At 35.0% G+C, this 15,781-nt stretch overlaps 2 protein-coding genes across 3 annotated transcripts in view; one reads left to right on the forward strand and one right to left on the reverse strand.

Moving 5' to 3' along the window:
• bmpr1ba (bone morphogenetic protein receptor, type IBa) overlaps positions 1 to 9,783 on the forward strand; it is a 60,066-nt gene extending 50,283 nt beyond the window's left edge. For both annotated transcript variants that reach the window (XM_077241773.1, XM_077241772.1), the window contains 7 exons: positions 1,226 to 1,322; positions 1,532 to 1,670; positions 2,074 to 2,266; positions 4,657 to 4,954; positions 6,088 to 6,263; positions 6,694 to 6,824; positions 9,139 to 9,783. In XM_077241773.1, the coding sequence (XP_077097888.1) occupies positions 1,226 to 1,322; positions 1,532 to 1,670; positions 2,074 to 2,266; positions 4,657 to 4,954; positions 6,088 to 6,263; positions 6,694 to 6,824; positions 9,139 to 9,264 (1,160 nt within the window). In that variant the 3' untranslated portion in view covers positions 9,265 to 9,783. The remainder of the gene's footprint in view (positions 1 to 1,225; positions 1,323 to 1,531; positions 1,671 to 2,073; positions 2,267 to 4,656; positions 4,955 to 6,087; positions 6,264 to 6,693; positions 6,825 to 9,138) is intronic.
• A 1,667-nt stretch (positions 9,784 to 11,450) lies between these two features.
• Positions 11,451 to 15,781, reverse strand: part of unc5ca (unc-5 netrin receptor Ca) — a 147,508-nt gene continuing 143,177 nt past the window's right edge. The window contains exon 17 of the mRNA XM_077241771.1: positions 11,451 to 11,602. Within this exon, the coding sequence (XP_077097886.1) occupies positions 11,581 to 11,602 (22 nt within the window). The 3' untranslated portion in view covers positions 11,451 to 11,580. The remainder of the gene's footprint in view (positions 11,603 to 15,781) is intronic.

The raw sequence follows: 15,781 nt of genomic DNA on the forward strand, positions 1-15,781 counted from the left end.
TGTTAAATCCTCTCTGAGATTCTGCCTCGGTTCTAGCACAAAAATGACTAACTGTAAATAAATAAAAACTAAAACTTAAATAAAAACACATTTAGTACTAAAGTACTAAATAAATAAAAACTGCTAAAACTTAAATTAAAATAAATAATAATAATATATATATAATATATTATAAAACTATAATAATATATTATTATATAATAATAATCTAGTTTTAATTACTATTAAAATTTTAAAATAAATAAATAATTATTTAGCCTTTTTAGTATTTTTTTTTCTTTGGGCAACCATATAATAATTATCTAGTCTTAATTACTATTAAAAAAATAAAAAAATATTTATTTAGTCTATTTAGTAATTTTTCTCTTTAGGCAACCATATAATAATAATCTAGTCTTAATTACTATAAAAAATAAAATAATAATTAGGGCTGTGAAAAGACTAATTGCAATTAATCGCATCCAAAATAAAAGTTTGTGTTTACATAATATATGTGTGTGCTCTGTGTTTGATTATTTTGTATATATAAATACACACACATGTATTATACATTTAAGATTTTTTATTTATTTATTTATAAAATATTTAAATTTATATATAATATAAATTATATATAAATATATACAGTATATACATGCATATATTTCTTAAATATATACATGCATGTGTGTGTATTTATATATATACAAAATAATCATACACAGTGCACACACATATATTATGTAAACACAAACTTTTATTTTGCGATTAATCTTTTCACAGCCCTAATAATAATAATTATTTTGCCTTTTTAGTATTTTTTTCTTTGGGCACCATTCCTAAAAGAGAAAAAGTTTGATTTGTTCCCAAAAGTATATCTAGGTCAGAAGCCCTAACACACCTGTAGGCTTTATTGTGGCTGTCACGATACAACTGCCATCAATCAGCACAGCAGAATAGAAGTCCCTCTTTCTGTCTGTCTCACACACACACACACACACACACCACACACACACACACACACACACACACACACACACACACACACACACACACACACACACACACACACACACACACACACACACACACACACACCTGTGTATTCACACCCTCTCACCTGTATTGTGGCATACAGAGACAACTCTGATTTCACTCAGCTCTGTGTGAAGATGAAGAGTTTTGTGTTTAACCTTTGGTCTCTTCCCTCTTTGACATGTAATAATACTTGTGTGTGTGTTTGCAGGTTATGTAGTTGGAGATATTCATCATATCGCTCTGCTCATCTCAGTGACGGTCTGTAGCTTCATCCTCACCTTCATCATCATCTTCTGTTACTTCAGGTGTGTAAGTTACCACACAGACACTTGTTCTTAAATAAATCTAATTGAAATGACTATAAACTAATAAACCTTACAGACTAATCGTGACTTAATCTGACAGATTATTTGAACATTACTTTAAGAAGTTGTTTTTATCATGGAGACCTCAGTCTAAATCTCCATGTTGTCTGTGTGTGGAGTTTGGTTAAGTGGTCTGTGTGGTGTTTCAGGTATAAGCGTCATGAGTTGGCCCCGCGCTACAGCCTTGGCCTGCATCCTGACGAAACACTCATTCCTCCCGGAGAATCCCTGCGGGATCTCATTGAGCAGTCCCAGAGCTCTGGCTCAGGGTCAGGACTCCCCCTGCTGGTGAGAATCACACACTGCACACAGTCACACGAGACATGAAATCAACATCCACACATTTCTATGAAATGCACATAGAATACAGTCATAAAAAAATTGAATTTACTGTATAACATGGAATGTTATGGAATTTGGCAAATTGGCTGTACACTTGTGATATGGACTAGTGTCTGTAAATATTAAACTGCAGAATGATTGCTATTTTAAATATGAAGTGTGAGTGAGCGGCAATTTCAGCGTCTGGCGTCTAACTCTTTGAGGACATGAACACACTTGATCTCACACGTGATTCACCATTTAATTTGATGATAAACTATTTTCAAATACACACAGAAACTCAAATGTCTTCATATAATCTGTCAAAATAAAAGTTAAAAGATATCTATATATCTGTCTATCTATCTAGGTGCAGCGCACTATAGCGAAGCAGATCCAGATGGTGACACAGATTGGGAAGGGCCGTTATGGAGAGGTGTGGATGGGTAGATGGAGAGGAGAGAAAGTAGCTGTGAAAGTCTTTTTCACAACAGAGGAGGCCAGCTGGTTCAGAGAGACGGAGATATATCAGACCGTCCTCATGAGACATGAGAATATACTGGGTGAGAGTTTCTTTCTCAGACACACACACACACACACACACACACACATACACATACACACACACACACACACACACACACACACACACACACACACACACACACACACACACACACACACACACACACACACACACACACACACACACACACACACACACCTCTCTGATGTCGGTTAAAAGGTCACATGCAGGTAAACAAATAAAATATTGAATGTTTTTAGTAAGTGTTTTATTTTGATTGATATTTTAAAATTACTTATTTCATTTAAAATTTAATGATATAATTTATTATTTACTTTTCGTCAAGTCACAAAACCCCTGCAGTTCCCTCGTGAGTCGCGAACCCCAGTTAGATGTTTTTAACTAAGTATAACAATGACTCTGTTAGTAAGTGTGTGTGCAAAAGTGTGACTTTGTGTAGCTAATATTTAGCTAAAAGATATTTGTGTGAGTTGATTTTATTTCATTTGAATGGTTTTGCAAAATAAGCTCATGCAATTCACATATGAACACGACCGAAGACGACGGAAAAACACACGGAGAACATCAGCTTTCATTTCTGCTCTGACAGCCGCAAGACCAGCCGAACACTGTGAGTGTGTGTTAGAAATCAGGAATGGTGAGAGAACATTGTGATTGGTACGTTTTTCATCTTCAAACCAAACTTGGGTCTTCAGCCAAGAAAGTTTAAATCCCGTCTGTCTAGAGCTCTTCCCATAATGTTACTCATTAGGTCAGTAGTCGGAGAGTAGACGGTCTTTTGTGTCTGTTTGAACAAACTCGACCACATGAGCGTTTACACTACGAAAGCAATCCGGTCGAATGTGTTTTCCTTTTTGTGACTTCCTTTCGGCAAAAGTGGACAAGCTCAAAGCGTTTTAGACCCGTTTACTCCTGTATCTAGTGTCGTCCACTTGTCATCCGATCGATCAAAACGCTTCCAGGTGCAAACAGGGACTTAACATCACAGACACAAAGAGAAGCACGTAGAAGTTGTAGAACTGTATTTATTACAATATTTCAAATAAATCCTATAGCATAACTAATTTAAAAAAATGTCTGCAGAGAATCTCCTATTGCACCTTTAAAGGCAGGGTAGGTAGGTTTGAGAATCTAGCAGAAAACTGCTGGATTTTTGAAAGTATCCAACAGAGAAACTCCCACCCCCTCCCTTCCGGGCTCCTTCCAAAGCCACGCCCCCAAAACACATGCCGACCGCTCAGCTGGAGGACGCGTTTACCAGTGCGGAGCGGAGAGGAGCGCAGTGCATGGAGTGACATCACCCTTTTTTGCCGTGTTTGCCTGCGTTGACTGTATATGCAGGTACAGGTGGTACTGGGAATTTTGGCTGCTCTTTCTCTGCCGTAATTGTGAGACGTCGTGGCTTGCGGTCTGTACGTGCCTCTCCTCTTCCAAAATGAGCGAGTCAACCGGGTGCGCGTATGTGGGCAGCTCCTGTTGCAGAAGGGCTGGTAGCCATAGCAACGAGGGAGAGTGACAGTCGCCCAGTCAATCAGAGCACTCGGTCCGAATGGAATAATGAGCTGTGTTTATTGCAGCCCTGAGAGGACTACAGACACTATTTTTATAAACTCCTTTTCAGAGTACTTACATTTTAGATATGTATTAGTATATAAAGACCATTTAAATAAATTTGTCAAAAAGTGTTTTAGAAACTCATTGCCTACCCTGCCTTTAATTACAGTGTTTCACATAAATCTGATAGGATTTTCATGTCTAAAAGAGTCTTTATGCAGGTGCATGTTGGTGCTGACCTTGAAAATATTTTCCCTACAAAGTTTGTGAGCCACTGTGTTAACCCAAATCCTCAGCATGTCCATGTTATTTGTCAGCTACTCATTTAACTAAATATTTTAGACATAGGAACTCCTGGGAACACGTTTGAGTGATCACTCAAATGAATCAGTGAATTCAGTTAATTAAAATGAACCATCCCATATAAATCAGGTCGCTATAATTAATCGCCGCTTGAGGACGTTCTCTGTGTTTGATCATTTCCTCAAATCACTCAGCTGTAAAGCTCCACACACAATACAGTCTGATGCGACAAGCATTATTGCATCGTTTCATGCTACGTCGCTGTTGTTAGAAAAAATAGCAATGCTATATTCAAAACAGCAGAGCTACTGTCACGCAACTGAAAATGTAGTTAAGTTAGCAGCATCTCGACTGTTATTTAATTACTCCTACTGGTGAACATGTAGTCAGTGATTATGAACCGTGCACGATTGAACCGTCTTGATTAGCAGTCATTTCAAATGAATTAAGCTGATATCAGATTAATTATAACATTAAATTAAGCGTGGTCTTTATCCGAGTATATTTAGTCTCACGCAGTGATTTTAACCTCAACGACTCTCTCCTCAGGGTTCATAGCGGCCGACATTAAAGGCACAGGCTCGTGGACTCAACTCTACCTCATCACCGACTACCACGAGAACGGCTCTCTGTACGACTATCTGAAGTGCACCACCCTGGACAGCCGAGCCATGCTGAGATTGGCATACTCCTCTGTGTCCGGGCTCTGCCACCTGCACACGGAAATCTTTGGCACGCAGGGCAAACCGGCCATCGCCCACAGAGACCTGAAGAGCAAAAACATCCTAGTGAAGAGGAACGGCTCCTGCTGCATCGCTGACCTCGGCCTGGCCGTCAAGTTCATCAGGTTCGACTCCACTCGCTTTGGTTTGCTTGTCTTTACTCGTCTTGATAATTATCTTTGCAACCAGTTGACATATATTATTTGAAATATTCATTTGAGTGATTCCCAGAAGTCCCCGCCTCTATTGTAGCTATTTTTGTTTTTGTTTTTAATTTTAACTGCTGATATTTAGAACACAATCTTGGCTGATTATAACTTTATTTTCAATTTTGCTCTATACAAATAGTTTAAAATAGTTTTATTGATTACTGTTTAATGTTAATTTATGTGCTTGTTGAGTTTAATTCTGTCACTTAAGATTTTTTAAATTATAAGATTCATAATGCCCTCATAATTGAATACTTTTCTATCACTAAAACTACACATATATATATATATATATATATATATATATATATATATATATATTGATAGATAAAATCCAAACTATCAAAAAATAGTTTTCATTATTTGAAATAAATCTGAAATGAAATAATAAATAAAAAATAGATGAAAAACTTGACCAAATGAAAATAAAATCTAAAGTACTAAAAATACTTAATATGAAACTGAAATAAAAATAAAGCTAAATATAAACAGAAATATAAAAAGCTAATTAAAATGACAAAAGCATTTAAAATTACTCAAATTTAAATTTAAATGAATGCTGAAAATATTAAAATAACAGCTAATTCAAAATAGCAAATACTATAATAGTACAGTATAAATAATAAAATAACACTGACACAGACATTATATATATAATAAATTGTATTGTAACTAACTACTTTATCAAAAGGGTAGCTTGACTGTAGTTAAACTACTTATTAGATTGTAGCTTGGCAAACTAAACTCAAAGTAGCATCAACAACTTTTTAACCCACAAAAATTATTTGAACTCTGCTGAAGATTATATGCTAATAAAAAGAGCCCTAGTGCCTATAGATGTCAGGTGTAAACAATAGTCTCAAAACAAACAATAATCCACGCCAGACAAGATCGAGCACATGGTTAAATACCTGAGATAAGAAACACCTGGAACTAATTAACATAAAGAGAAAAAACTACAAAAGAACATGAATGGCATGTTACAAAGTACAGAATCCTGACATCAGGATTGAAATACTATATTAATGCAGTTGTGTCTCATTGAACAGCGACACTAATGAAGTGGACATCCCACTGAACACACGTGTGGGCACCAAACGCTTCATGGCTCCTGAAGTTCTGGACGAGACTCTGAACAGGAGCCATTTTCAGTCCTACATCATGGCAGACATTTACAGCTTTGGCCTCATACTGTGGGAGATCGCCCGCCGAAGTGTGTCTGGAGGTACAGATCTGCTTTTCCTTAAATATTTCAATCAAGTACAATTACATATTTCATTCAAGTGTCAACATTTCCATTTAAATACATTTATTTTTATATTTTAATCTGTAAACATGCTGTGAAGCACCAGTGACCTATTTTTGTTTTCTTTTATATTTACTGCACAAGTAAAGTAATAAGAAGTCTTTATTTTATCTTGGCAAGCTATACATCATTTGAAAGGTCCAAATCTTGCAGTTTTTGATTTATAAATATTTAATAGTGAGTGACAATAATCTCTTATTTTTATCAGGAGGTATGCAAAATCAAAAAGCTCATCATTCAATTGTTGTATAAAAGTTTTATTTTTTGGCTAATAAGAGGTTCACTTGTGAATTTAAAAAGATCTAATTTTTGTCTATGCATTGATTGTTTTTTTTGGATGTTTCTGCAGGTATCGTTGAGGAATATCTGCTGCCCTATCACGATCACGTTCCTAATGACCCATCGTATGAAGACATGCGAGAAGTCGTGTGCATCAAAAGAATACGGCCATCTTTCCCCAACCGCTGGACCAGTGATGAGGTTAAACACTAATCTACTCACTCTTCACACTGATTTCATATTTTAAAGTGCCCCTATTAAGCTATTTTAAAGTTTCCTAATGTTGTTTTGGAGTCTCCTACAACAGGTTTATATGCATTAGATCAAAGGTCAAAAAACGGTTTCATTTTCTCATAATATACATTTGCACATCACCACATTTTCAAAGATTCTCAAACGACTTGTCAGATGAATCATCAATTCTCTAAATCCCTCCTTTCCGTGAGCTACTCTGCTGTGATTAGCCAGACAGCTCAGTCTGCTGTGATTGGTTTATAGCGTACTTCGCGCAGCTCTGCTTTTCCTGAGGAAAAGCCGTAAACTAAACACAGTCACAAACAATGACGTCGATTTTGCCATATCAATCCGAGCGCGAGGCCAATGATGTAACAGTGAAAGAACTAGTTATTGAACCCGAACCTCCATCGCAAGGACGACTCGAGCAGGACGTTTCTCAGCGATGCACTACTCAGTTTGAGGTACATTATGAGATGTTGCAACTGTAATTCCTCACCATTTCCTTCGGGATCAATAAAGTATGTGTGCATGTCCATCAACAAACCAATTATTTTACTTGTACTTATTTATTTACCGAGTATTTTTCTAATATATTGCGGTGAACATGTGGAAACTGTATCAATAACAGTGCATACATAAGCTGAGCTCTAGTGTGAATGACTGATGAAACATAATCGTTGGTAAAACAAATATTGCTCCATGCTTATGCTTAATCTTTCCTCAAAGTAGTGAGAACGACAGACAATCTGCATTAATAGACACAGTTTTAGTTAATAGTGGCCCACAGGTGATCAGCAGAAGTATTTCAGTAAGACAGTAATAATGTGAGTTAACCAGTTAGCAGGAGACCTACACAATATAAAACTCAAAACTAAGTATTTTGAACACCATCTTTAGAGCAAGCGGTTTGCAAATCCTGCATTGAACTCCAAGATTTGAGAAAGTTAAACAGCAAAAGTTTAGGATTATACTGCTGTGATATCGTGGTAAAACTGACGGCTTACGACTGGTTTGAAAAACGATTTATTTCATTGACTCAGAGTTGACTCTTACCGTACTTTTGAAAGACAATATCTTTATATACGGTGCACTTTCAGATTCAAAACTTTAGAGGATGTTTTTATTCTTTTAGAGCTGTTACACACTACATGAAAGGTCATTTTCAAAAATCCATAATAGGGGCACTTTAAAGGGATAATTCACTCCAAAAAACGAAAATTCTGTCATCATTTAACTCACCCTCGTGTCGTTCCAAACCCGTATGACTTTCATTCATCTTTGAAACACAAATGAAGATCTTTTTGATGAAATCGGAGAGCTTTCTGTCCCTCCATTGACAGCTACTCAACTGACACTTTGATGCTGAAGCGGTTTAGTCCAACTTTTCTGAAGAGACTCGATCACTTTATATGAAGAACAGATTGTATTTATGCTTTTATTCACATATAAACATTGATCAACTCACACATCAGTTGTGGTAAATGGAAGCTCAAGCACGTTTGAGCTTCTGTAAGAACCAATGAGATTCATTCACGTGTTACGCATCACGTTTGAGCTTCTGTAAGAACCAATGAGGTTCATTCTCGTGTTACGCAGCACGTTTGAGCTTCTGTAAGAACCAATGAGGTTCATTCTCGTGTTACGCAGCACGTTTGAGCTTCTGTAAGAACCAATGAGGTTCGTTCTCGTGTTACGCAGCACGTTTGAGCTTCTGTAAGAACCAATGAGGTTCGTTCTCGTGTTACGCAGCACGTTTGAGCTTCAGCAAGAAGTTTGTTCTTGCGCATCAAGCAGGTTCAATTGAGCTACTTTTTATGTTCACTGATCATTGTTTGAATGTGAATAAAAGCCTAAATTCAATCTGTTCATCATATAAAGCGATCACGTGTGTTTAGAAAAAAAACTAAAACCCTCGATTCAAATGTATTAGTTTTACGATCTCTTTATGAACTTTTTAATTCGTCAAAATGGTAGTTGTGTAGCTGTCAATGGAGGGACAGAAAGCTCTCCAAATTCCTTTAAAAAGTTCTTCATTTGAGTTTCGAAGATGAATGAAAGTCTTACGGGTTTGAAATGACATGAGGGTGAGGGTGAACTATCCCTTTAAAAAATACAGTGGTCTTCATGTTTACACTTTTTTTTTTAGTCAGTGATTGTTTTCTTGATAAAAATGTCAACATTTCATACATTTAGAATGATTTTCAAAACGATATCTTCATTATTACAGTTATCGTCCTTGGTGTGAATGGGTTTTAACACTTAATGTGTTTGATTTCAGTGTCTCAGACAGATGGGGAAGCTCATGACGGAGTGTTGGGCTCATAACCCTGCCTCTCGGCTCACCGCGCTTCGCATCAAAAAGACGCTGGCCAAGATGTCAGAGTCCCAGGACATTAAAGTCTGAGAACAGCCCGAAAGCAGCACCGACGGTAACCCCGAACTCACCGCCTGCAACGGGTTCAATCGGTGAGTTTTGCCATGCGAGAGCATCTTGCAGACTCACCAATGGCGAAAGATGCCAACGATGTTCAGTGGCCAGAGCTCAGATATTCAGCCCTGTGGAAGACACTGCTGGTCTCTCTCAGTCCTGCTGTCTTGATGCTTCATGCACGAGCACCTGTAAACGGTCAGTGGGACGAAGCATCACCTCATCGAGCCAGATGTCCATTATAAACACTTGGGCTTAGCTCATGACTCCCTTGAGTGAACTCTAATGTTCTCTCCTTTCGCAGTCTGTTCAGCTCGTACATGACGATGACTTGTTTGGAACTTGCAACAAGTGTGATGGTTGAAATCAAAGTCATAAGAGCTGCGGCTTCCATCCTTTTTGGTTGGCTGTGCCTTATTTATTGTGTAAATAGCTGTGTAAAAGAATGAGAGTGAAGCATCAAAGTACTTGAATAAATGTTCTAATAACACTGACGTTTTTTCGTTTGTTCGTTTTAATTTAACCATTTTTGTGATTTTGTGAAGGTCTTTTCGAGTCACCTTTATTTGTAAAGTGCTTTATATAATACAGATGTTTCAAAGCAGCTTTACAGAGTTCAATTCTGCTGTAAAGCAGCTCTAAAAAAGACAATAATGTCATTATTCAGTTGAAGTCAGTTCAGTGTTGATTCAAATGAATCAAAAAGATACATAGACTTTTGTTTTGAAATCATTTGCCTCATTTCAGAATGAGCAATACATTTGACTGGATTCAGAAAACCAGCAAAAATAGTTGTGTAAATATTTTTACATAACGCCATCCTTACATTGTCGTAAACGGTCAGGTTTTCAGCATTTGCTCAGTCTTCAAATATAACCTATAACAGGGTCTGGCTTTTTCACAGTTGAAACCTGGTTATCCATCTTATCCCAGCATAACAACCAATCACAAACTTGCTTATCCCAGCATAACAAACTTGCTTATTTGATTAGGAAGATAGAAAGCAGAATCCTTACATTTTTATTATTCATATTTGTGTTAAGCTACTCAGAATTAATCACTTGGTTAATAGAACAATAAGAACTTATAATTATAATATCTTATTTTGATATATCGTTAAATGTTTTTAATGAACGCAGTATATTTAAGCTTCTTAAAGCATCAATTTCAATGTTAAAGACAGCAGGAACTTTAGATGAGTAAATGGTTAATCATAATTACAAAATATTCACAATGTTTGACAAAACATTTAATTATAACATGGCATAATTATGAGATAAAAAGTTGAAACTTTGACAAAATTCAAAAGTTATAATTAAAGAGAAAAAGAAGAAAATGAAATTATAACATTAAAAAAAGAAGAAATATGAAAGTTGAAATTATGTCATAATGAGATAAAAAGGTTAATTATGACAAAAGTAGAAATGATGATAGTAAGACATTATTATGGCAAAAAGTAGAAATTGTGTCAAACGAAAAACTATGAGATACTAACAAATTTAAATGAGTAGAAATTATTTCTAAAAGTTTATATACGTTTATAAAAAAAAGTTAATCATAATTTTGAGAGTCATAAAAAATATTTTCAAGAGCACAAAACAGTTTTCTACACCATTGCATTGGCTGAACAAACATAAATTAAAATAAAATATGGTCCAAATGTACAACCAAACGAAGCATTATTGACCAATAAAACTTTAACCCATTGAATCGCATTTTACTCCCTGGACAGCCTGATGAATCCAAGAGTGTGGCTTTCTAAAAATTCATAAACGACAGAAATCCTCTTCACACCCTTAAAAATGTATTCCTCTCTTTTGGTGCTAATAGTAAATGTTTGTTAGTACAGTCATGTTTAAGATTGTTCAAGGTCAAAGTATTAAAAAGTAATCTCCAAAAAAACAAGGGCACTTTCAGCATTGATTAAAAATATAATTTATTTAAAAAATCCTTTACATACATTTTATACAGCGGACATATTAGTGTTTTTTGATTGCTATATTAATGAAGCTTTATTCTATGGATTCAATCCTCTCTGTACATGCAAGTCATAACTGCACATTTGCCAGCGGTTCTGTCTTTCTCTCTGTCCTGTACAGAAGCAAACGTTGCATAGTTGGCACAGCATTTACACCAGACAGAAACACTCAATGCACTGCGCTCTTCAACCTCGGGACGGCTTTTCTGCTGCCTTGGTTTGCTCATTAATTTGGCTTTTATTTTCGCACAGATCCTCGTCGTGGACTGTGGGAAATGGCAGTTGGTTGGAGGCTTTTCCACGTTGGTTGTGTGTCAGCGGCTGCAGGCAGTGAGACTGCAGACAGATCACAAATAATGAGCCCTGTGTTTCACATCACTGCGAGCACACTTACAAGCACACCAACACTCGCATCTACTGTAGTGTGACCAATTTATGCAGAAACATTAATGCATAAAATACGCCAGCTGCTTTGCAAAGCGGTTGCATAGACCATCATTAACTGTAAAGCATCTAATCCGGCTGTAAACACTTTTAAGATTTGTGAGTTTAACTTAAGGTCTTGCTAAAGACCTAGGTATTTTATATTTTAAGTTGACATGAAATCAGAACGACACATGTTCCTGGTCCTAATGTAAGGAAGCCCATTGCTGCCAAAAGAAAAAAAAATCATGCTTTTTGTAAATCATAATTATAACCAAAATATTCATAATTCCAACAAAAAAGCCATATTGCTGGCAGTCAAAATTATGACATGGCATAAGTCATAAAAACATTATAATAAAAGAAGAAAATAAATTATTACATAAAACAAATTTGAAATATGACAGTCCTAATGATAAAAAGTCATAATTATGATAAAAGTAGAAATTATTATAGTAAGCCATAATTATGACAAGTTGGAATTATTTCTTAAAATTTTAATTGAAAAAAAAGGTAAAATTATGAGATACTAAGTCATAATTGAAATTATGATTAAAATGTTTAAATAAAATTGATCCTAATTTTGATAGGATCAAAAGAAGAAAAACTGAAATTAAAATCTGAAAAAACTTTGAAGTATGACAGTCAAAACTACATGAGATAAAAAGGTCAAAATGTTGACGGCATAATTATGAGATAAAAGTAATTTTTTACAACATATTCAAACTTGTCATAATATGTCGTAATTATGACAGTGGAAATTGAGTTGAAATGATCAAATGTACATTTCTATTTTTAATCATTATTTTGACTGTCACAAAAGAAAAAAATATGTAAAAAATAATAATAGAAATTAAAATATGAAAAAAGTTGAAATATGACCGAAAAAATTATAACACTAAGTCGTAATGAGATAAAAAGTCAAAATAAAAGTCAAAATGTTGACAAAAACTCTTAATAATAAAAGAGAAAAGACGACAAAACATTCTAACATTAAAAAGTTGAAATGACATTCTACTTATGACATAAAAATTCATAATTACAGCAAAAGTAGAAATTATGATAGTATGGTCATAATATATATATATATATATATATATATATATATATATATATATATATATAAAATTAAATAAAAACAAGAAAAGATGAAATCTGATTATAAATTATAACACTGTCAAGTTCATATTTCAATTTCATTTTCACTGTCAATTTTTTTTGGGTCAAAATTATGATTTGCCAAAGCATCATTTGTTGTTCTTATGTGGCAGAAATGGGCTTCCATAGTATGGTGAATGATTTATCACTCAAAATTGTCCCTAAGAAACAAAAAAGTTCTCCAGAATCTTCAATAGAACGTAATAACTTGCTCCGCCTCTGAAACACCTTTTCTTTTGGCTGACGTCATCAGGCCCTCGAAACAATCCTTAAATGTCACAAGTTAATGTGCATGTAAATATGATCAGATAAACTCTCTACAGCAACACAAGCAAATATATTCCAACTTTTTCAATCATGTAAAGTGTCTTTCATGTATATACATTTATTGTTAAACTAGAGAGAGTTCTGAGATGATATTTCTAGGTCTGAATGTCTAGATGAAGATGTGACAGAGTGAATTCTTCAATATTCACCAGAAACAAATGATTCCACCGTACTGGCAGTGTTCATAGGAAGAGCAAAGTTTCAAATCAAATCTCTTCTAACAGAACATTTTCTATTTCTGACTCATATCGCTGAGTAACCCACACATGATACACATCCTTGTATTAATCATAAAGTATGTTCTAATTGGCTGCGACCACAAGCCTCTATGTATAATGCATTATAAAGGTATTCGTAATGTACCTTATGATATATTATATCTTTTCAGAAATAATTGTAACCAAAGTTAAAATGCATTATAATATTTGCAGATTCATTTTAAATCTGAAATTAGTTGTTTGTCAGGAGTTTTAATGCATTATACTTTCTAAAGGTGTAACAATGAATAGATAAGTGTTATATAATGTATTATAACTGTGGTTACAATTATTCATGAGACCGTACAGTACATAATTAATGCATTCAAAGTACTTTAATACAGTGTTGGGTGTAATCCATTACTAAGTAATTAATTTCTGTAATTTAATTACTTTTCCTTGGTACAGAAAAGTGATTACTCTTAATTTTTCAGCTACTTCTGATGTAATTGCATTAGAACAATTCAATATAAAACAATAGTGGATTTAACATCAAAATTTGATGTTAAAATGTATGTTTTTAATTTAACCTTCTTCCTTTACACACTTTGGTCAGTTCAAGGATAATTTATGCAATTGTATATAGAGCCGTTTCATGTTTATTATTGTATAGTTCAGCTGGTCGAGGTTGATATGGGATTTAGAAAGTAATAAGTAATGTATTAATTTTTAGAGTACAGTTAGGACAGTAATTTAAATACACTGTTGAAGATGCAATTAGTAGCTAGTAATTAATTACTTTTTTAGAGTAACTTATCCAACGCTGCTTTCATAATGCATTATATATAAAGGCTTTAAGTAAAGTGTTACCAAATGTCATATAACCAAGCACCAAAAGCAACTACAGTTATAGTTACTATAATAAACCTATGGTAACTTGCTATTGACTTTCACGGTCATAAAAGAAATGAAAATGAAACAAAGACTGATTTTATTTCATTACATCAATCCAGTAGGAACAACAGCCCCTTTCACACATACAGTTTAATTGAAATAAATGTAAAAATGCATAAAAACACTAACTTGATGATATTTATACTTGGTTTTAATAAATAGAATATTACATAGTTAGTGTAAAAATACAAAATAGAATTTTATTTGGTTTATCTTTTTATGTAACTTTTATTTAACCAGGAAAATTAAGTGTAACAGGAACATAAATTTACATTTGATATATGTATATTAAAAAAGGGAGGACTTTGCCTCATTTTAAAACACCACTGCACATCACTGATGAGCACGTGTGAAGTCCGAACGCGCTGACGTAAGAAGTCTGCTTTGGGCCAATCATAACGCTCGACGCGATTACTCTGCGCGGTTTACAGTTAAAGGTCCTTGCACACACCGAAGGGGTTTGAGTCCGAATAAGAATCTTATCGTACAGTCTATGGGTTTGAGTCCGAATTTTTCGTATGCTTTTTTTCGTATTCGTCGTCCTAAAAATTCGTCACGCTCAGAAATCTTGCACACTGAGTCTGATGCGTATTAGCAAAACAATGCAAAATGGATTCAAAGTTTGCTTCATGATGTCAGTGGCTCAGTTTAATAAGTCTTTATATTCCGTGTCTTGGTGATCCACTTCGTGACAGACCCCATTCTGGATTTTTGCCTTCACTTGTTCGGTTTCTCTGAATTGTCAAAACACCTTTCAAAATGCTTGCTACGCATGCAAAAAATCGAACATGATGCGATTTTTTTTTTATTAGCTACGGACGAAAGTTTCGGAGGCAGCGTGTAAACATGATTGAAAAAATGTGGTCATATTTATTTTTAAACGTGCAAAAAATTCGGACTTGGACTCGGTGTGCAAGGACCTTAAAGGCTCAATCCCAATTCCCCCCTTGCCCCTACCCCTTGTTTTCGAGTGTACCCCATGGCTCTTAAAACAGAGTTATAAGGGCCAAGCGGTTGGAATATTCCCCTACGAAATGGAACAACCCTTCATGAACCCGATACGTCACCCCTCGTCGATGACGTTACAGAAGCGGCGAGTTTTTACAGGATTTCTCCATGACAACGACTGACAATGAGCGCCGCTGCTCTTACCTCTGAGGAAACATGATGATTATAAAAAAACTTCCCTCCTCGAAATGTCTTTTCTGTTTCGGAAAGGTAATTTATTATACAATTTCTTAATTTAAATGACTATATTATTATTATTATTATTATTATTATTATTATAAGAGTAAATAAAGTGCATGGTGGTGTCATCTGGGGCTAAATTTAAATGTTTAACAGTTTGCGAAGCCATCTCGCCGATGATTTGCGATGCATTCTGGGAACTTTCTCGTAGCCCTCCGTTCGGAGTGTGCCTCTGAAAAATCTCCATTTCGAGGGCTATGTAGCCCTA

Source organism: Siphateles boraxobius, unplaced genomic scaffold (assembly GCF_051911475.1).
Source record: "Siphateles boraxobius isolate OS27281-9 unplaced genomic scaffold, OSU_SipBor_1 24, whole genome shotgun sequence".
Lineage (NCBI taxonomy): Eukaryota > Metazoa > Chordata > Actinopteri > Cypriniformes > Leuciscidae > Siphateles > Siphateles boraxobius.